Below are 22,755 nucleotides of genomic sequence, written 5' to 3'. Positions count from 1 at the left end.
CATGGCACTTGGGGAGTTTGCATCACCCAGCAAAGCTCAACCAAGCCTGGAACTCAAAAGACAACCTACAAAGGTACCCCTGCATGGCCCGATGGGAGTCTGACAACCAGTCGGAATACAAGCTCAAATTCAAAGCCGAACAGAGGGTATAAACCTCTCTGTCTCTCTCACCCATGTGCCTTTTTGCCCAGGATCTCAAACCATGTGATCCTGTCCACCATTAAAAACCATCTTTCCAAACAGCCACCATGTTTCCAGTGTCTTTCTCCCTACTTGGAACTGAACCCAGATGGGTTTTTCTTTCAACACTACAACTCAAGATAGTTTTTTTGGGGGAAAAAAACAATTGTTATAGTTACTGAGCAGCAAGTCATAAAGCATATCTTTATCTGATTCTGACTACTTTCCTTTCTTGTCTAAATCACGGAGTTTTAACATTTTATATACAGTAAAGCCATAATTCTTCAGAATGCCAAGTTTAACAGATTTTGAAAACAGGACAAATTTTACCTCAGCTTCTACTCCAACAAAGTTTGTCACTTCCAAAGCAACTCCACTACTAATATTCCTTGATTCAATTAATTTAACTCCTCCTTCCCCTTTTCCTCCCCACTGTGTCTTACTATTTGCTTTTGTATTTTTGTATTTTATTCTATAATCTAATAAAATGTTTCAATCCTGGAAAAAAAACTGTAGTGATTCACTTAACAACTGTGGCAGGAAAGGTCGTAAAACGGGGTAGAGCTCAGTTAACAATTGTCTCAGCAACAGAAATTATGCGCTCAGTTGTGGTCATAGGTCAAGGACTACCTGTACTTTATCTGAGCCAGACCCAATTCTGCTTAAGAATTACCGTAATAATAGTTGGGCTCCAAGATAGGCTCATGGTCAAGAGTGATATATTCCCACTCACCCCGCTCCAAAGAAATTCAAAGTGCAAGTGCAAAGAAGAAACTGGAAAACGAAAAATTACATTCTCTCCTTTATTTGGAACACAGTTTTATGAATGGATGGGTGAATGAAAATGAATGAATGAATGACTTTATTACAGCCATGGACCTCAGCATAACAAAACTACAATCGCTGAAGATTACTAACCATCAATAGGTGGCATTTACACAATGGAACGTTTAAGAAAAGGAAATGATCCTTAAAACAGATAAATAAATAAAGCACCTCAGAGTGCCTTGGAAATTTAAACAAAAGGCAGGGTGATAATAAGGCAGATAGCCTGCAAGAGCGGAGAATAAAGAGTATTCTTATCATTTCCAGAGTTTGAGATGTGCAGGAGACTAAAGCAATGTGTTGTAATACAGCTTCCCTCCTCTTTAGACAACATGGCCATTGGCTGGGAATTCTAGGTAGTTTAGTCCAACACATCTAAATGATATCCAGTTAAAGGATGCTATTCTTGGCTGTTAATTAATTATTAATTTATTAATTTATTTATTATTATGCAATCACCATTTCAAATAAAGTTGTATTCATGCATCTTTATATGCTTTGCGTAGGAATGTCCATTATTAGTTAGTTAGTTAGTTAGTTTATATCCCACCTTTGTTATTTTTATAAATGACTCAAGGTGGTAAACATGCGGTAGGCTGCCTTTTGGGAGGCTTTTGGTGACATTCCTACCCTTAATAAATCCCACCCCCCAAAGCACAATCTTGTTTCTTTCTGGGATGATACAGCCTTCAAGAATCACTTCATAATGCCCTCTCATTCAGGGATTTCCAACATTCACAACTTTTAAGACTTGTGGACTCCTACTTTACTCACAACCACATGAGGTGGGTTGGTCAGAGAGAAAGTGACTGGCCCAAAGTATCCCAGCCAGCTTTCGTGTCTAAGGCGGGACAAAAACTCACAGTCTGGTGATTGGCCTTAAATCACCCAATCAGCTTTTGTGCCTAAGGCAGGATTAGAACTCACCATCTCCTGACTTCTAATCTGGTCCTTCATCAATAGACCAAACTGGCATGTTGTTGAATATGTGCCTAAAACCTAAGACTACCCATAACAAGGTAACTTTTCCATGGTGATGCTTAGGAACATTTGGCCAGCACATATCACCTAAACTCCAAGACCTAAATTTTTAGTTTTAATTATAAACGAATGCTGAGATTCTGAACAAATCCACATTTTCTAATATGAATTTCTTCTTCGACTGAAAACAGCTTGGTTAGAAACGCAATGGCTGGGTCTCCCAAGTATCAGTCATTTGTGCTGAAACTTGGAATGAGAACATTTTTAGCTCTTGAAAAACCAGTATTTAAATAAAGTACACACTTGTGCCAAAGCAAGAATATGCATGAGGGGAAAGATAAGGAATTCACGCCTTTCCCATTTAGCTCTAAAACAAAAATCAACAGTTGATTCTGAAATCACGTTGCCTCTTCTATGTCATGCAATCTAATATCCTACTATTAGTTGAAGTATTTGTATTACATTCTAACTTCTTATCTTCGAGACCGCCTTCTACTGCATAGCTCCCAGCAACCAGTAAGATCCCACAAAGCTGGTCTCCTCCGGGTCCCGTCAGCTAAACAATGTTGGTTGGCGGGCCCGCGGGGGAGGGCCTTCTCTGTGGCTGCTCTGGCTCTCTGGAACCAATTACCTCCTGAGGTCCGGACTGCCCCCACTCTATTGTCCTTCCGGAAAGTGGTGAAGACCTGGCTTTTCCGGCAGGCCTGGGGCCGTTCATCTCGCTACGGCGATCTTGTGAGACCTGGCCATGGAATGAGTTTTTAATATTTTCTTTTAAAAAATTTTTACGGGATATTGTTCGCATTGTTTTTTTTTTTGCTGTAAGCCGCCCAGAGTCCCTAGGGAGTTGGGCGGCATAGAAATGCGACAAATAAATAAATGAATGAATGAATGAATGAATGAATGAATGAATGAATAAATAAATAAATAACTGTATTTAATCTACAGTTTTTATATTTTTTTCTGCATTGTTGTTTCAATGGCTATATATAAATAAGTGATTTCCCCCCTCCATGGTTTTTTTTAATACGCTTTCATGGTTTGGCCAGGCTTGTCAAGGTTTAATTAGAGATTAGATGCTATTTATTATTTGTTATATAGTCACTAAGCACATATCCAGTCTTCACATGCTGAGATTAATATCTTAAATCGTCTAGCCAAATAACAGTTAAATATATTAATAAGCCTCAAAAGTATTAGGGCAAAAATCTTGATGGTCTCAGCCACACACTAATGCAATTTTTATAATCTTGTAGCAAAAGTATGTCTCCCTAATTTGATTTACTTTTGGAGAAATCCATCAAAAACCCTTCCCAGCAGCCTTAGCTCATGCCACCGAGCTTCATTGGCAAAATAGCCACTTTTCCACACCATGAGTTTTTTTTAGACTCCCCCCTCTCACTTTAAAACATTAAGATGAAACTGAATGAAACTTCTGGAAATTCGCTTTACGAATTTAAGACGCCTAAAACAGCCACAAATTCCACTGCTGAAATTCAGCCGTTTTCCCACAAAATTTCAGCAGCACAATTTGGGGTGCATATACATCTTTTTAAAGGAATTGGGGGCTTTTGCTCCCATTCCCACCCTTAATAAACCACCTGCCCCCCCCAAAGCACAAGTTTGACCCTTCCTGGGATGATACAGCCTTTAAGAGTCATTTCATAATGCCCTCTAATTCAGGGATTTCCAATCTTTGCAACTTTAAGTCTTGTGGACATCAGCTCCCAGAATTCCCCAGCCAAGCTGGCTGGAGAATTCTGGGAATTGACGTCCACAAGTCTTAAAGTTTCCAACATTGGAGACCTCTGCCTAGTTGATTCTGTAATTTAATTTACTTTTAATTTAATTGGCTTTTAATTCTGAGAAAATTGCCCTCTGTTGTTGTCAGAAATATCTATAGAGGAGTCAAGATTATCACTGCATCACTTAGACTGAAGCTCTGCCCTTTTATGTGGACACGTTAAAAGAGGTGGAGCTTCGATTACATTATCAGTCACCATCTTCATTTTTTAAAAAAAAAAACCATATCTCTTGGATGTTCCTGCCTGTTGTAATGGCTGTTGAAATCACGCCTGTGCATTAGAATTAAGTCCTCATTTAATCTTTAAAAAAACGTTCATTGCAATGCAGGCAAATGTATGTGCATGTTCATATAAAAGTGAGTTCCCTGAAATTGAATTTAATAATTTCAGCATGGTCTGATAGTGGCCAAATTGTCTGGAAGATATATTCCGAAGGAAATGCTGCTTTTAATTCAAAATTATTTACTGTCTGGTAAACTGCAGCCAGATGTTACTTAAATTTGTAAATAATTCCCCTTGCATGTATTTAACTTCTCTGACAAATGAGCATATGAATTCAGCTTTAGCTTCATCTGGCCGCTGTCCAGCCTCAAGGGAATGGCTTGATGTCTGTCATAAGTCAGTGAAATTAATGATGCCATGGTGATGCCCAAACAAGAAACTTAAAGAACCTGAATGCCATGATATGACAGCAGATCAGATGCTTAACTCAGAATCCAGGAAGTTAGTTGTAGTGAAGACAGACAAACAAATAATGGGAAGGAAGAGGGAATGGTTAAGAGCGGATGGAAGCTTGAAACGGGACCTTAGAAGGAAATGAATCAATAAGACTTCAAGTTCATCCCAGTCTCCTTCCTTGCTCCTTATTCTATCAAGGAAGAGAGATGGCATATTCAAATTGTATGTGGGCAATTTCAGGACAAACCAGAGATTCTCACAAGGGGCCTGACTTCAGAAGGTCTGGGAGTTGGAGTCTGCAAAGGATCCAGAAGAAGGAAGTCTCAAGCGGACCTCTGCTGGACTATCAAGAGTACCTTCATGGGTAAGTGGCATAATGCTCCCAACAATCTGGGTCATCCTTTTACCTATCTCAGAAAGATGGAAGGGCTGAGTCAACCTTGAGCCGGTCTGGATCGAACTTCAGGCTGTGGGCAGAGTTTGCCTGCAATACTGCATTTTAACCAAATTTTAACCACCAATGATAGATCTTTTAAGAAGTGGCTAAAATAGAGAATATTAAAAATTTTGGAAATTTTAGGGAAAGGCCATTTTAGAACACAAGCTCTGCCACCAACAAGATACTCCTGTGAACAACCACAGCATGGCATCCTTGCCAATCTCAGCATCGGCAGCAGGGTCTCCTCTGATCACAGCGATCAGAAAGAGCTGTTATTTTACTAGGGCAACCAGATTTGGGGATGCGAAGATCCAAGCAGCTCAAAAGCACAGGGCCGGTGACATTGCTATCTGGAATTTGACTTGAGGCAAGAATTGTTCCAGTGCCTTTTCCTTTAACGTGATTTAAGCCGTGCTTTTGAGCATGTATAATGGACATGTGTAAAGTGTGAGTGTGTGCTGTTGCAGAAATCACAAGACATGGCCGTATATTTAAGGCACAACACAAATGATCAGGGAACGAGGTTTTGAAACAGGCTATCACGGCTTGGAAAATATGCCCTTACTGCTTCTGTTCCTGTGTGCACTTCTCCCTCGTGTTCCTCTGACTTCCTATTAGCGTCATCTGCTCCCCCAAATCGTGGGATGAGGCAGGTCCTGTTTGTTTTACCAAATGACGCCCTTTTCCTTGGTATCCAGAACAACGGGGTATAACCTTGATCTCCTACCAAACGTCTGCAAAGGGAAAGTACAGGAGGGACAGGATGATCTACTTCTACCAGTTCACTGCATGTCTATATTTTTCTTCTGTGGGCTGACATTGGAAGCCTGGAGCATTGCTTTCTTCTCCTGCCAGCTGCTCATTCACCTGATTATTGATGACCAGCAAGTTGGTTCAATCAAAGTGGGCTGCTAGTGCTTTAGAATACAGAATAACAAGAACTGGAAGGGATTTTGGAGGTCATCTAGTCCAACCCCCCATTCAGGAGGCCCTATACCAGGGGTGTCAAACTCGATTTCATTGAGGGCCGCATCAGGGTTGTGTTTGATGCCGGTAGGGCCATGGCCAGCTTGATGTCACTCAGGTCGGGGGGGAGGTGCCTGTGGTGGCCTGAGCACTCTGAAAATGGGCTCCCGAGCTCTGTTTTCAGCCACAACAGCCTCCTGCAGCCCTCTGCCAGCAAAAACTGTTTGGGGTAATGTGGATAAAAGAAGGAATCATACAGAGTCAGATAAATGAGCTCTAGGAGACCCTCTCTATTCACATTATTATAAAGCTACATGAACTCTAAAGGACCCTCTCTACTCACATTATTATAAGATAGAAAAGTGCTTGCTTGGAGATTATATTAAAAATCAGCTAAACCCCATTAAGTGGTAATATATCTTCTGATGAGACCTAGATGTCACGGAAGATCAGCCATATGGAAAACATCTGAGTGACCTCATTGTGAATGACATAAGGACATATATGTTACAAAGAGTTACTTAATCCAATAAATTTACCCAAGGACAGCAGTAAATTTCCCATTAGCAACTACAAGCACTTAAGGAAGGTTGTCTAAGCTAAGATAATTTTATAAACTAAAATTAATGGTTTACTAATGGTTTAGTAATTAGGAAATGTGTCAATTATCATATGACAGGTGTGTGTTAGCCATATATGGAGAATGTATGATCTCAGGTTGACCATATATGGAAAATGCATGATCTCACCGAATCCTTTGTCTTAGAAATGTATAAAAACAGAGATATCACAGTTCTTTCCTTGTTCAAAGCTTCAGGTACAAATCTGGCTCTGAACCTTGCGCAGTAAAACTGTCTCTGGCTGACCCAGGAATGTTGTTTGGTCCCTTCATTCTACAACAGGGGGACGGCACATGTGCTCCCCCCCAAACTCCCCTTTCACTGGTGGAGGGCTGCAGGAGGCTGTCACAGCTGAAAACAAAGTCTGGGAGGGACGTGCATGGCCCTCCCGAGCTCCATTTTCGCTTGCAGAGGCACCACAGGCCGGTCCTTCGCTGTTTCCAGGGCAGCACTGCGGGCCAGATCTAAACACCCCATGGGTCACATCCGACCCATGGGCCTTGAGTTTCACATCCTTGCCCTATAGCATATACCCCCCCCCCAGGCCCTCCGGAGGCAGGAAACAGCCTGTTTCCCTACTCCTGGTGGGCCCAGAAGGCCCGAAAATCAGCTGGCCGGCGTGCGCATGCGCCCCAGAGCTGAGCTGGCGTGCCCACTGATATGGCTACGCGTGCCACCTGTACCATTCTATGGCTTAAACCATTCCCATCAAATGGCTGTCCAACCTCTTCTTAAAAACCTCCATCACCTATCACTTTTAAGGAGCCATGATTGCTACTGTGGTTTTCTCTCTCTCTCTTTTTTTCTTTCTCCCTAGACTCTTGGGCTCTGAAAAAGCTTCCTATTTTTTGAATCCACCTACAACAGAGAAACCAATTAGCCCGCGAGTGAGGCGCCTGCTGGTGGCTGGTATCGGTAAGGCATTTCCTGCTTTAGAAAGAGTGGTGTGGTGGCCCAGAGGTGGAGCTCTTACCTCACAATCAGAAGGCTGTGAGTTCAATCCTAGGTAGAGGCAGATATTTCTGTCTCTGGGCACGATGAGACTATATCTGCTGAATATAGCTCTGCACTGGTGACAGGAAGGGCATCCGGCAAGCACTCCGCTCCATTCAGTTGCCAAGACTCCACCCCACAAGGGATTATGGGATCATTAAAAGACGATGAACCTTCTTTGCTATTCTCCTTCAATTCCTTTTGGGGTATAATAACATGGAAGCAAGAGATCATGACTGTTACAGATTACAGGTAGTCCTCGACCTACAACCATTCATTTAACAATTGCTCAAAGTTTACAACTGACCGGAAAAACGTTACTTATGATCAAGCTCTGCCCTTAATGGCTTTCGCAGGATCCCTGAAGTCACATGATCAAATTTCAGGCAGCTGGCAACCAATGTGCAGTTACGGTGGTTGTGTGTCACAGGGTCACATGAGTAACCAAAGTAAATGGGGGAAGCCAGATTCACTTAACAACCACAAGATCCGCTTAACGGCAGAGGCGTTTTGCTTAATAACCATAGCAAGAAGGTTGCAAAATTGGGTACGACTCAATGACTCCATTGCTTAGTAATGGAAGTTCCGGTCCCAATTGTAGTCATAAGTTGAGGACTACAGGTAGCCCTCAATTTACGATCACAATTGAGCCCCAAATTTCCATTGTTAAGTTAGACATTTGTTAAATGAGTTTTGCTCCATTTTATGACCTTTCCTGCCACAGTTGTTAAGTGAATCACTGCAATTGTTAAATTAGTAACCTGGTTGTTAAGTGAATCTGGCTTCTCCATTAGATATTGCTTGTCAGAAGGTCATAAAAGGGGATCATGCCTGTGGTGAAATCCAAATTTTTTTACTACCGGTTCTGTGGGCGTGGCTGGGTGGGCGTGGTGTGACTTAATGGGCGGGGCTTGGTGGGCATGGCAGGGGAAGGATACTACAAAATCTCCATTCCCACCCCACTCTGGAGCCAGCCAGAGGTGGCATTTGCCGGTTCTCTGAACTTCTCAAAATTTCCGCTACCAGTTCTCCAGAACCTGTCAGAACCTGCTGGATTTCACCCCTGGATCATGTGACCTTGGGGACCCAGCATCGGTCATAAGTATGAGCCAGTTGCCGAATGTCTGGATTTTGATCACACGATCATGGGGATGCTGCAAAGGTTGTAACTGTGAAAAACGGTCATAAGTAACTTTTTTTCAGTGCCGTTGTAACTTTGAACCGTCACTAAATGTTGTAAGTTGAGGGCTATCTGTGTAGATAATCAGCTTGGAGTACAAGGGCATGATCTTGTATGTGTGGTACTTGGTGAACTTTGGGAAATGCAGAATTAGAGGAAACCTGCATCTCATGACAATAAATCTTCTGCTTTCGGTTTCTCTTGACAGACTGTACGAACTAATCTTAATATAGAAATGTAATAGTAGGTAACGCAGCATCTGTTGGCTTTCTTCCTAAAATTATGCAATTAAAGAGATGAAAGGGAGCACGCCACTGCCTGCAGTATTTTAACTTGTCTCAGTCCTGAGTCTTTGGCAGCCAGAAGAGTGTTTTGGCCTCTGGGCAAAGATTGCAACTTCTGTCAGGTGCTCTTTCCCTTTTGGAGAACTTTCCAGCTCTTGGGGGACCTGTTCTTCCTTGCGAGACTTTACCTAAAATTGGGCTGTGAGGTGGAGGCCGTGATGTCCTTTTCTTCTGGAGCCCAATAAGAATGGAAATGAAAACCAGGCATCAAAGAGCAAATCTCCCCTAGTCTGTGTAGAACAGGGGTGTCTGGATTTCTTCAAAGGCTGGTTCAGCATTATACCGTATTTTTCGGAGTATAAGACGCACCGGAGTATAAGACGCAGCTTAGTTTTTGGGGAGGAAAATAGGAAAAAAAAAAAACCTGCCTACCAGGTATTCATCTGGCTAGCCTCCTTAGTCTGGTCAGCTTCAGCACATTAGTTTGCTGGATTTTTTTATCCCCTGCTTGGCGATAAAAAACAGCTTCTAAGGCACAGCTGAGAGGAAGCAGCAATGAGAAAAGCAGGCAAAGCACGGGGAGATCGTTTCACTCGGCTAGCGCCTAGTTAGGGCTGAAAAAAAGCTTCTAAAGAACAGCTGAGAGTCGGAGCAAAGCATGAAGATTGTTTCACTCGCCTTGTTAAAGCACAGCGGAGAGTCGAGGGAGCAGGCAAGGCTGGGAAGATCGCTTCACTTGCTAGTGCCTGGTTAGGGCTGAAAAATAGCTTCGAAAAAGCTACATTTGGAGTATAAGATGCACCCCAATTTTCAGCCTCTTTTAGGGGGGGAAAGGTGCGTCTTATACTCTGAAAAATATGGTAGTTCTCCTTCATGGGCCGGCTGGTGTGTGGGGACCGGATGGCCTGGACGGCCTCCTGCAGCACTTTGCTGGCCAAGATGGGGTGTGGGGGGACACCCGCAGTCCCCCCGCGCTCCATTTTGGCTGCCAGAGGCACCACGGGCCAGTCCTTTGGTATTTCCAGGCTGGCCCCATGGGCCAGATTTAAGCACCCTACAGGTTGCATCTGCCCCACTGGTCTTTAGTTTGACACCTCTGGTGTAGAACCACCTTCTCCAATTTGGGAGATTGCAGAAGGGCTGACCTGGCCTAGAACCCCAGTAGTTGTAATCCAGCCAATCTGGGAATACTACAGAGAGTCCTCGATTTACAACAGTTCACTTAGTGACCATTCACTAAGTTACAATGGCATTGAAAAAAAGTGACTTATGACCGTTTTTCCCACTCCCGACCGTTGCAGCATCCCCATGATCATGTGATCAAAATTCAGATGCTTGGCAACTGACTCATACTTATGGCGGTTGCAGTGTCCTGGGGTCATGTGATCCCCTTTTGCTACCTTCTGACAAGCCAAGTCAATGGGAAGCCAGATTCACTTAACAACCGTGCTACTAGCTTAAGTGCACTGATTCACTTAACAACTGTGGCAAGAAAGATTGCAAAATGGGGCAAACCTAACAATTGTTTTGCTTAGCAGCAGGAAGTTTTGGGCTCAATTGTGGTCGTAAGTCGAGGACTACCTGTATTGATGAATGATTGCTGGAACTGCTAGGCACGGAGCAGGGATGGTTTACTTAAAGCTTTGTGTAGGAACTTTTCTTCAGAAATGGTGAGAGGGTTCATACTTTTTTTCTAAGAGACCCAACACATTTCAGCACTGTAACAAGTGTAACGCTGCCACGTCTCATCTGTTGCAATAGAATAGAATAGAATAACAGAGTTGGAAGGGGCCTTGGAGGTCTTCTAGTCCAACCCCCTGCTTAGGCAGTAAAACCTGTACCATTTCAGACAAATGGTTGTTCAATCTTTTCTTAAAAACTTCCAGTGTCGAAGCATTCACAACCTCCGGAGGCAAGTTGTTCCACTGATTAATTGTTCTGTCAGGAAATTTCTTCTTAGTTCTAGGTTGCTTCTCTCCATTGCTTCTTGTCCTGCCCTCAGGTGCTTTGGAGAACAGCTTGATTCCCTCTTCTTTTGTGGCAGCCCCTGAGATCTTGGAACACTGCTATCATGTCACCCCTAGCCCTTCTTTTCATTAAACTAGACATACCCAATTCCAGCAATCGTTTTTCATAAGTTTTAGCCTCCAGACCCCTAATCATTTTTGTTGCTCTTTGCCACACAGATATGGGGGCTGAGGAGGTGTGGAGGGCCCTTCATGAAGAACCCAAGTACCGACACGAGATTACAGCAAGTTCAAAAGGCCATTCACTCTCTGAACAGGTGAGAAGGATGCTTTTGATGAGGAAACAAGGCCTAAATATAAGTAGTCATCAATTTATGATCTAAGTGAATCATGCCATCATGCTCCCCCCCCCAATTGACTTCGCTTGTTGGAAACTGGCTGGGAAGGTCACAAATGCTCATCACGTGATCCTAGGGCACTGCAGTTGTTGTAGATACTTGCTAGTTGCCAAGCATCTGAATTTTGATCACATGTTTGTGGAGATGCTGCAACAATTGTTAAATGCAAGGACTGATCATAAGTCATTTTTTTAGTGCCTTGTAACTTTGAATGATCTTTAAACGGATGGTTGTAAGTCAAGGACTACCAGTAATCTTTTCATTGCCAAGTATGTATTTATGATAAATCAGGTTTCTCCTGAACAGAGACTTCCTCCTGTTTGAATGGTGTCATTCTGCCCTGCCCTGAATTATGAATTTATTTGTAGGAATAGCAACACACTTAGACTTATATACCACTTCACAGTGCTTTGCAGCCCTCTCTAAGCGGTTTTACAGAGTCAGCTATTGCCCCCAACAAACTGGGTCCTCATTTTACCCTCCTCAGAAGGATGGAAGGCTGAGTCAACCTTGAGCCTGTTGAGATTCGAACTGCCAAACTGCAGTCAGCAGGCAGTCAGCAGAAGTAGCCTGCAGTACTGCACTCTAACCACTGTGCCACCGAAATGGCCGCCTAGAGTCCAGTTGTTTTTAGTCTGGATGTACAGACACCCTAAGGGTATCTCCACCAAAGTAAAGTAAAAGTCTTACTCACAATTTCACATAAAGAAAAGGCAGTGTGTGGATAAGTGTGGGGAGCTAATGACATATTAGCCCAGAGTTCCTGTATTAATGAGATGGGCGGCATAGAAATGTAATAAATAAATAAGTAAAATAAATAAATAATAAACTATTTTATACTTGAAGGTAAATATGTTTTGCCTGTCAATGTTCTGGCTAACTGCTTAAAAGCTAACATTATGGGACCTGTATATTTTTGCAGGATGCCCTATGGAAGCCATTCCCCAACAGAAAGTTGTCCATTCCAGAAGTCACAATCTTCAACAACCAAGTGACATCAGTTAGAACAGCCATCCCCAACCTTTCTGGATCTGCAGACTGGCAGTGGCGAAGGGGGCAGGTGGCGGTGGTGGCGGGAGGGGGGGAATGGTTTCACACACGCAACCTTATCCTGAGCATGTGCAAACGGAGCTTTGTATACTTGCCCACTGCTTGTGTGGACTAGTTCCCAGCAGACCACGGCTCAGTGCCAGTCTGTGGACCAGGAGTTGGCGACCCCTCAGTGGTGGGTTCCTCCTGGTTCGGTCCGGTTCGGCCGAGCCGGTAGTGGTGACGATATGACGTCACCGAACCGGTTCTCCCCCCCGCCCTCCCACCCCCCACCCCCCACGTTATTCTTACCTCTTATTTGGTCCCACCTCCAATCTATTGCTGCCTCCTGAGTCCCAGCTGATGACTAGAGGGAAAAAACCTGTTTAAACTCTTGCCGCAGGGCTTCAAAGGGCCGTCCTACAGCTGATCAGTGTTAAAAGCAAACAAATGAGTCGGGTCGTAAGTGCGAGGACTGGTTGTAAGTGCGAGGACCTTCCAGAAATGACTCTGACCAGCTAGCCACGCCCATCTAATCACATGACATCCAAGCCACACCCACAAAATAAGCCACGCCCACATAACCGATAGTAAAAAAATTTAGAACCCACCCCTGGGACCCCTGAGGTAGAAGGAATGTAATAACTCAGTTTAAGCTTCATTTTTCATTCTGTTGAAATGGTTTTTTTTTCTTCGTACTCCGATAAAAACAAAATCTCAACTCTGGATGGCTAGTCACTTAGTGGGGCACTATAACTCACATTATCTCCAGCTAATATAGCCATTGTATTCAATAATTTCAGTGGTGGGATTCAGCCAGTTCGCACCGCTTCGGGAGAACTGGTTGTTAACTTTCTGAGCAGTTTGGCAAACTGGTTGTTGGAAGAAATCATTAGAAGAAATCAATTACTTGAATCCCACCACTGAACACAACCCTGATGCGGCCCTCAATGAAATTGAGTTCGACATCCCTGGTCTAAACCTATATCTCCAATTTGGAGCTTTTAGAAATTATTCAGTGGTGGGTTTCAGATTTTTTTACTACCAGTTCTGTGGGTGTGGCTTGGTGGGCATGGCATGACTTGGTGGGTGTGGCTTGGTGGGTGTGGCAGGGGAAGGATACTGTAAAATCTCCATTCCCTCCCAAAATCCCCATTTCCTCCCAATCAACTGGGACTCTGGAGGCAGAGAATAGATGGGGGCAGGGCCAGTCAGAGGTGGTATTTACTGGTTCTCCGAACTACTCAAAATTTCCGCTACCGGTTCTCCAGAACTGGTCAGAACTTGCTGAAACCCACCTCTGGCACGGCCCTCCCGAGCTCCATTTTCACTGGCAGAGGCACCATGGGCCAGTCCTTCACTGTTTCCAGGGTGGCCCCGCAGGCCAGATCTAAGCACCCTGCAGGCCGGATCTGGATCCTGGGCCTTCAGTTTGACACTCCTGGTTTAGACTATGAGCAGCTTTTGGTACAACTATAGCTGGGATCGGTCATAGATATCCAGAAAAATAGCTGAATTAGTGTGCATCTATAACAAGAAAAAGGTGTATTAATGGCACTTAGAATCATATATTTTCTTGGCATAAAAAATGTGGAAGGTCTGGAATTTTCAATTGGCAAGAGGAAAAGAAGTAATGACAATCAGCACTACCGGAGTCACTGTTTATACTTTCCTGACTTTGCTATGTTAATTAATACCTGTGGTTGAAGAGAAAGATACCATTGTTTAAATCCAAACTGAAGTGAATTGTATGTATTGTCAGGAAGTTTGATTCTCTTCCTTTAAGCTGAAGTGAGGAGAATAGTTCCCTTGTTCACCATAAGTGATAACTGCCATAGCAAAGCGAGGCGGGCGGTACCTCCACCAACAGTTAATATTGCAAATCTCTCTCTAATGAATCCAGGTTAAATGTCCTGTTAATTCAGGTAGTCCTCAACTTATGACCACAATTGAGCACAACATTTCTGTTGCTAAGCTGGTTGGTAAGTTGGTAAGTGAGTAAGTGAGTTTTGAGGTTTGGTAAGTGAGTTTTGCCTCCTTTTATGAGCTCCCTTCCCACATTTGTTAAGTTAGTAACACGGTTGTAAAGTGAATCTGGACTCCTCATTGACTTTGTTTCTCAGAAGGTCACAAAAGGGGATCACGTGACCCTGGGACACTGCGACCGTCATAAATTTGAGTCCGTTGCCAAGCATTGCATCTGAATTTTGATCACATGATCACGGGAATGCTTACGTAATGGTCATAGGAGTGAAAAACAGTCATAAGTCACTCTTTTCAGTGTTACTGTAACTTTGAATGGTCACTAAATGAACTGTTATAAGTCGAGGACTAGCCCATGAACTGGCACCATAGTTAAGCCTCTAATTAACCTCTGGCTGTGCAAACCAGGTTTCTTGGTCCTTAGGATATCACAAGCTATTCACTCAGATCTGGACTGTTAATACCCAACTTTCTGTTTTGGTCACAATTGCCTAAAAGTTTATTGCAGTTTCTCCTATTTTCAGGTAGAGAACATATTAAAACTGAGGCCCTAAAAAGGTTTGACTTGATTTTATTTTAAGAAAAAGAGAGAAAAAGAAAATCCTGACCTCTATCTATCTGTATAATATATCTTTTAAAAATGTATTTGTTTATCCAATTTGTATAGACATCCATCTTATATGAAATGTGTTTAAATATTAGTAGCTCAGGTTGCTAGTTAGGCTGTTGGTTTGAGCTCTGAGCTTGGCAATTTGGTTGCAAACATTTTGTCACCATTCGAGGAGACATTGTCAGTCCATTTTGAGTTGTGCTCGATGAGAACAACTCAAAACGCACTGACAATGTTCTCCTCGAAAATGTATATGCCATACATAGCACCAGTGTTTCACCTCATCTTGTTCTTTAATAAAGTATCAAGATCTACGTTTACGGTCTGGCTTATTGAAGGATAAGAGGGTTTAATTGCATATCGATGAGCACAACTCAAAACGCACTGACAATGTCTCCTCAAATAGTGACAAAATGTTTGCAACCAAATTGCAAAGCTCAGAGTTGAGAACAACAGCCTAACCCATCTCAAAGATATGAGCCTGAATGGCTCACAACAGTTAAAACAACAGCAAGAACAATAAAAAATAGAGGTAGAAACAAGAACCATAGAACTATACTAAAACCACTATTAAAACATTCAGAGTCATTTTGAAGAGATGGGCAGCAAATAAATTTAATAAATAAATAAATAAAATAAAACCTAATGAAGTACAAAAATATAATTCTAATCAGTGGCTAAATACAATCAATACATCAGATTTTACAGGAGAAGAACAGGTACAGCTGGGGGTAGAGTCGCCAACTTAGAGTTCTTACGTTCCCACAAGCGGTCTAAATCCAATTCCTCTTGAATTTCTTTGACCGGTAGCTGGTACCAACTTAGTATTGAACTTTTGTTGACTATATTCTTGCGCCTAAGCTTGACTAATAAATCTTCTGAATGGCAAGTCAACGTATGGCCCTGATTTTTTGCACATGGCAGATTTAGTGGAACCATTGGAGAGGCTGGCCACTACACTCTCCCCCATTCCAAGTGTGGTGACACATTCCTTCCTTCCTTCCTTCCTTCCTTCCTTCCTTCCTTCCTTCCTTCCTTCCTTCCTTCCTTCCTTCCTTCCTTCCTTTTTCTTTCTTTCCCACCTTTTTATTTTTATGAATACCTCAAGGTGGCAAACATATTCCTTCCCCTTCCTATTTTCTCCACAACAAAAACCCTGTGAGGTAAATTGGGTTCATTGTCATGCCTCCAGCATATAGTTTGTGTATATTTATTGCTGTTGTTGTTCTTTAACGTGTATTGATTTCCATCTGGTGGCCAAACCCAAATCTTTCATTGTTTGGAAAGTTGGTTTTGATGGTGTTTACAGAGCAACTATCCTCCCATCAGCCCTCATTCTGGGGTAGAAAGGTGCATCCTGAGAAGCCAGACTCCATTTTGTGGCATTCTGAGATAAGAGAAGCATCTAGAACAGGGGCTGTCAAACTCCCGGCTTACGGGCCAGATGCGCCACGTTCTGGCCACGCCCACCCCCAGTTTAGCGAAGGGGGGGAAGTCCTGATATGTCACATGATGCAACCGTGACAACATGAGTTTGACACCCCTGATCTAGAAGAATCCAGCTTAGTCCATGACATGTGTTCTCCTGGGGACAAAATCTACATCCCATAATTAACATCACTGCTTCACCTCATCCAGTTCTTTAATAAAGTATCAAGTTCTACATTTACAGTCTGGCTTATTGAAGGATAAGAGGGTTTAACTGCATGTTGAGCTATACACAGAGTAATGGAACGTGAGGACAGAACATTCATTCTGTATTACACTGTCCCCCATGGTGTTCATCTTTTCACTAAAATTAAGAGCAACTCAGAAGCTTCTGGAAGGCTGCCCACCTGGTGAGTCAGAAAAGCCAACCTGGTGAATATGACCATACACTCAAAGCCCACGCTTTTAATGTGAACTTCATGCAGCGCATATAAAAAAGGATGGGTGAGGCTTTGAGTGCAATGTCTTGGCTGCTCTCTTGGCTTTTTTGATGACCTCACATAAAACCCCATCCCACCCTATCTAGGATGCCCCATAGAATAGAACAACAAAGTTGGAAGGGACTTTGGAGGTCTTCTAGTCCAACCCCCTGCTTAGGCAGGAAACCCTATACCAGTGATGGCTAACCTTTTTGCCGTCGCATGCCAAAAGTGGGGGGGGGGTTGCGCACCTGCTCACACCCATAATTCAATGCACCCCACCCCGTGTGCATGCGTGCGTGGTCCCCCCTGCGCTCCCCTTGCTTTTGGCACGCAATGGCATGATGGGCCCGGTAGGCCTGGGGAGGACAAAAATGGCTTTCCCCACCCCCCCGGAGGCCCTCCAGAGGCCGGAAATAGTCCGTTTCCCAACTTCTGGTGAGCCCGGAACGCCCAAAAATCAGCTGGCCGGTGCATGCATGTGTGCTGGAGCTGAGCTAGGGCAATGCTCGCGTGCCATAGGTTTGCCATCGCGGCCCTATACCATTTTAGACAAATGGTTATCCAATCTCTTCTTAAAAACTTGTTGGAAGTTGAGGTACAACCATTGCCTAAAGCAGCACTACCTTTTTCCAGGTACCCTGGCTGGGACGTCCTGCAACCACCCACCGGCTACGGCAAGTGGCTAGTTGGCAGCAGCAGCTGTGTGCAATGCATCGTCTGGGAAAGCAGCACCAGTATGCAGCCCTCTATCTCCTGGCCACCAATCAACTGCCTGACCTCAACAACTCCTATGGGACTGAAGGCCCAACCCGCTACTTCCACAATACTTTGAGCAAGAAGCACGTATCATCACCTGGCATCAACCCTTCTAGGACGTGCTGCTACTCCAGCGGCAAGAGAAAAACACAATTTTCCTGACATTTGTATATGGGATGCAGAGTGGATCTTGCCATCCTCAAGCAGACACCCTGAACGAGGAAGGACGTCTCAACCCTGTGTTGGAAGATAATCAAGAGCCTTGGTAGTACAGTGGTCTAAAGCACCCTGTTATTAAGATCAGCTGCCTGCAATTACTGCAGGTTCGAATCTCGCCAGGCTCAAGGTTGACTCAGCCTTCCATCCTTTCTAAGGTAGGTAAATTGAGAACCCAGTTGTGGGGGCAATAAGCTGACTTTGTATAAATATACAAAAGGATGAAGGCTATTGCTTAGCACATTGTAAGCCGCCCTGAGTCTCCGGAGAAGGGCGGCATATAAATCAAATTAAAAAAAAAAAGAGTTCTTGATGGATTATTCCTTTAGGACCGTCTAATGCTGCCTTTTGCCCATCACAGCAAACCTGCAGGTAGTCCTTGACTTACTACTGGTTGCTTAGCGACTGTTTGAAGTTACGAAACACACCCCAAAAACACTACTTACGACCCTGATTTGAAGTTCCAATAGCCAGCTCCTCCTGTGGTCATGCGATCAGATTTTGGGCACTTGGCAATCAGCTTGTATTTGCGACTGATTATAGCATCCCAAAGTCACATGACTGCGATTTACAATGTTTTTTTGCTGGACATAGGCATTTATGTTCGGTTTCCAACAAAAAAAAATCACCCATTGGCTAAAATGGGTTCACTTAACAATTGCTGCCAAAAAAAAAAGATTGTAAAATCGGACATAGTCACGGGATAACCCAAATCACTTACAACTGTAATTCCAGGCTCAAGAATGAGTCTTTACATTTGGACGTGTTTTAGTCAAAACAGCTGCATGGAACAAATGGCCCTAGACCAGTTCTCCTCTTGCACCACTTGAAAAATCACCTTCCCCCTCTTTCAGTTGTTATTGGTCTCAGTATGAAATCAGAGCTATCACTCTATCTCTGGGCATGTTTGATTGGTATATATGGAAAAAGGAATCTGACCTGGGTCACCTATTCGAACTGTATTTGCACAGCTGATAGAATGACCTCCTTGTACTAGTAGGGCCCAATCAGTGATGATTTAGCTTGAAAAAGGAATGAGTAATGCCCTCTTCGTAGCTGCCACAAAAGAGGCTGGAGGGTTCTTGATAATGAACAATAATATCACGGTGGCATGATATGAGTTGACATGAAGATGGGATGGTCTTCTTGGATGGAAGCACCCCTCAACTAAGGCAGCGGTGGGGATCCATGGCCCCTTTATGATTTGTGGACTTTAACTGGGTGGCTCAGGAATTGTGGGAGTTAAAGTCCACAGGTCATAAAGGGGCCATAGTCTCCCACCCACATCCCTGTCCCCCGAACTAAGGGAAGGCAACTCATCCATCTCCTCTCAGATAAGGATGCTTATTAAAGAATCCAATGTTGGAGATAGAACTTGTTTTGATCTCTTATGAGCACCGGAGGATGCAAGACTTTTTTCTCTGCTGTGAAGCTGCAGTGGTGAAATTCAAATTTTTTTACTACCGGTTCTGTGGGTGTGGCTTGATGGGTGTGGTGTGGCTTGGTGGACGTGGCTTGATGGACGTGGCAGGGGAAGGATACTGCAAAATCCCCATTCTCTCCCCACTCCTGGGGGAAGGATATTGCAAAATCTCCATTCCCACCCCACTCTGGGGCCAGCCAGAGGTGGTATTTGCCAGTTCTCTGAATTACTCAAAATTTCCGCTACCGGTTCTCCAGAACCTGTCAGAACCTGCTGGATTTTACCCCTGTGTGATTTGCTTCCTTGTCAGAAATGTTCTGCCTGCAGATGGTCTCCATCTATATACCATCACCCACATCTCTGTAAATAAAGAAAATATTATGGGTGGATGAAATGGAAACTAATCAAGGAGAGAAGCAACTTAGAACTAAGGAGAAATTTCCTGACAGTTAGAACAATTAATCAGTGGAACAACTTGCCTCCAGAAGTTGTGAATGCTCCAACACTGAATGTTTTTAAGATGTTGGATAACCATTTGTCTGAAGTGGTGTAGGGTTTCCTGCCTAAGCAGGGGGTTGGACTAGAAAACCTCCAAGGTCCCTTCCAACTCTGTTATTCTATTCTATTCTAAATATGTAAATAGGTAAGTAAGTAAATAACTACAGTTCTATTTCAACTCTCAGATCCCTGTGTTATTAACTGCTCCATATTTTTCTGTGGATAACTTATCCAGCTTTCCCCTTTCTCCAAATAAGCTCTTGTGAAGTCATTTCAAAGAGGAACCCCTTCACTGGCAGCTATAAGCTCTTTAATACATTTTTTTAAAAAGTCCAAAACAAAAACGGGGAGGTTAAGAAATACCAGCCTTCAGAAAGAACCATAGTGCTGGCTAGTAAGAATCTCTGGTGTGGAGTATTTGCACATGAACAATGAAATCAAGAATTTTTCAAGGTGATCCCCAGAAGGAGACTGAACTGTAGCAGCTATAGCTTCATTCATTCTCCCATCAGTGGGGGCTGAGGCCAGCGGAGAGATAAGGCCACCCCTCCCCCCCCACAATCAGGCATTTCAAGAAAAGAGCCTGATGTGCCAGCAACCACACAGGAAGCACTGAAATGTGATTGATGGAACACCCAAGAGAAAAAACGGGCATCATAGCAGGAGTCCTTGAAATAGCTACAACCAGATGAAACAGCAAATCCCCACACTCCAAAGATACTAAAAACGGAAGTTGGGACAGAAGGTACTTTTCCTAGTCCTGTTGACAATATGGTGGCATTCACTGCTCTTCAAGGTCAGTTGAAGAGAGTCGCACGTGCCTCTCTTCCAGCCACTTCTCCAGCTGTTGGCTGAGAAAGACTATGGTACATAGAAGCAGCTGGCTTGCCAATATGGCAAGCCCCAGATCTTCTGAACCTCACTTCTAATCCTTAAAATGGGCATAATTGAGGGGCAGATCAAAAAGAGATCCTGGGTCAGGTTTTTGAAAGTTTTTAAAAATCTATAAGTTTACAGGTTTGTTCCTCGTGTGTCCAATCACACTTGGCCAATAAAGAATTATATTCTATTCTATTTGGGGAGAGATGCACTCAGCACATAGCCTGGAGTTCGATCCCGACTGGCTCAAGGTTGACTCAGCCTTCCATTCTTCCGAGGTCGGTAAAACGAGGACCCAGATTGTTGGGAGCAATACGCTGACACTGTAAACCGCTCAGAGAGTGCTGTAAGGCACTATAGAGCAGTATGTAAGTCTTATTGCTATTCAGGTATCCTATATAATTTGCCACTGGAGTTTTATTTGTCATTTTCAGGGCTTCAGGAACAGAGCTGGGATCTTGGCCAATTGCACCCCAGTTTTGGCTCATGATTTCCTACAACACCCAGATCCTTTTCACACATTCCACTCCCAAGCCCTCCTGGGTTAGTCACTTTCATTTTTTTTTTCTCCTGGGATGCACAACTTCATGTTTCTTCCTGTTACATTTGTTTGTTTCAGCTCAATGTTGAAGCCAATCTTGAACATCTTCTGAAATCTTCTCTTCGAAAATGTGATCCACTCCTTAGCTTTCTGTCATCTCAAAATTTAATAGTCATTTTTGGAGTCCCACAATCCTTCTTTATCCCTAAATCCCAGCCTGAAACCCAAGCATTGTGAGCGGGATAATGAATTCAGGAGCTTTGGCATGGGTTAACACGTTGGTTTGTGTTTTTGCTGAGCCTTGATGCATTTTTCAATGCTTTTTTTTTTTTTTAGGACGCAATGGCAAACCACTTCTGAAAAATATTGCCAAGAAAACTACAGGGACATGTCCAGGCAATCTCCAAGAATTGGTCATGACTGAACAGAAGAAAAAAAAATAACAGAGAGCCAATTGGGCGTAGTGCTTAAGGCAGCAGGCTAGAAACTGGAAGGTTTTGAGTTCTAATCCTGACAGATGAGTGATCATGAGCCTGTCCCTCTCTTTCAGCCCTGGGAAAGAAACAATGGCAAACTACTTCTGAACAACCTTGCCATTAAAAACTGCAGGGAATAGTTCAGGCTGTCACCAGGCATCAAAAATTAACTTGAAGGCACACATCAGTGGTGGGTTCCTACCAATTCGCCATGGATTGGGTGAACCAGTAGCGGTGGCGGCAGGAAGCTCCGCCCACCCACCTGGATGCGTCTGTGCATGTGCAGAAATGTTGCACACGCGTGTAAGCGTGCACATGCACACAAGCTAACCGATAGCAAACTAAATTGAAACCCACTACTGGCACACATGTACATATAGTAATAGCACTTATACTTATATATCCCTTCACAGTGCTTTACAGCCCTCTCTTAAGTGTTTACAGAGTCAGCCTATTGCCCCCAACAATCTGGGCCCTCATTTTACCCACCTCAGAAGGATGGAAGGCTGAGTCAACCTTGAACCGGTCAGGATTGAACGCCTGGCAGTGGATGAATAACTAAATATCTTGCACCTCATTAAAGGTTTTCAGGATCTTCTGCTGATTTACAGCTTGACTTCTTGGTCATAGCAAGAGTGTTGCTGCCATACAGATCTATCAAAAAGAGGTGGTTTTCAAAATCTGGGAGTAGGCTGGTGGTAGGTCTCAGTTCTAAAGAGCATGAAGCAGTGGTGGGTTCCTCCCAGTTCAGCCCGGTTCTCCCGAGCCGGTAGCGGTGACAATATGATGTCACCGAACCGGTTCTGACCGCCCCCGTCCCCCCGCCCCTCTCCCCCGTTATTCTTACCTTTTATTTGGCCCCACCCCAATCTATTGCTGCCTCCTTGTCCCAGCTGATGGCTAGAGGGGAAAAAACTGTTTAAACTCTTGCCGCGGGGCTTCAAAGGGCCACTCTAGTGTTAAAAGAAAACAAATGAGTAGACCAATGCCTGCAAAAATACATGAGTAGATCAGTGCCTGCAAAAATAAATGGATAGACCAGTGCCTGCAAAAATAAATGGGTAGATCAGTGCCTGCAAAAATACATGAGTAGATCAGTGCCTGTAAAAATACATGGG

At 43.7% G+C, this 22,755-nt stretch overlaps 1 protein-coding gene across 2 annotated transcripts; it reads left to right on the top strand.

The window, feature by feature from the left end:
* Window positions 1-683: 683 nt before the first annotated feature.
* On the top strand, window positions 684-22,364 carry LOC148115581 (uncharacterized). Of its 2 annotated transcripts, XR_015731695.1 has the most exons (5): window positions 684-4,833; window positions 7,312-7,409; window positions 11,138-11,235; window positions 17,482-17,978; window positions 21,498-22,364. XR_015731695.1 is itself a non-coding variant. In XM_087883798.1 (4 exons), exons 1-4 carry the CDS (start codon window positions 4,676-4,678, stop codon window positions 17,764-17,766), a joined length of 639 nt encoding a protein of 212 aa, XP_087739924.1. In that variant the 5' UTR covers window positions 684-4,675; the 3' UTR covers window positions 17,767-19,194. The 2 variants fall into 2 exon arrangements, 1 of the variants encoding a protein (XP_087739924.1); XM_087883798.1 differs by lacking the exon at window positions 21,498-22,364 and having other exon boundaries at window positions 17,482-19,194.
* Window positions 22,365-22,755: the final 391 nt, after the last annotated feature.

Source organism: Pantherophis guttatus, chromosome 2 (genome assembly GCF_059756535.1).
Source record: "Pantherophis guttatus breed Tessera chromosome 2, ASM5975653v1, whole genome shotgun sequence".
Classification (NCBI taxonomy): Eukaryota; Metazoa; Chordata; class Lepidosauria; order Squamata; family Colubridae; genus Pantherophis; species Pantherophis guttatus.
This window is presented reverse-complemented; position numbering and strand designations above follow the sequence as displayed.

Excerpts from the sequence above, each read along its gene's own strand:
- LOC148115581 (XM_087883798.1), top strand. The coding sequence starts at position 4,676 with ATGGCATATTCAAATTGTATGTGGGCAATTTCAGGACAAACCAGAGAT. Across the intron at positions 4,834-7,311 it reads TATCAAGAGTACCTTCATGG|ACTCTTGGGCTCTGAAAAAG; the intron begins GTAAGTGGCATA and ends CTTTCTCCCTAG. Across the intron at positions 11,236-17,481 it reads GCCATTCACTCTCTGAACAG|GTACCCTGGCTGGGACGTCC; the intron begins GTGAGAAGGATG and ends ACCTTTTTCCAG.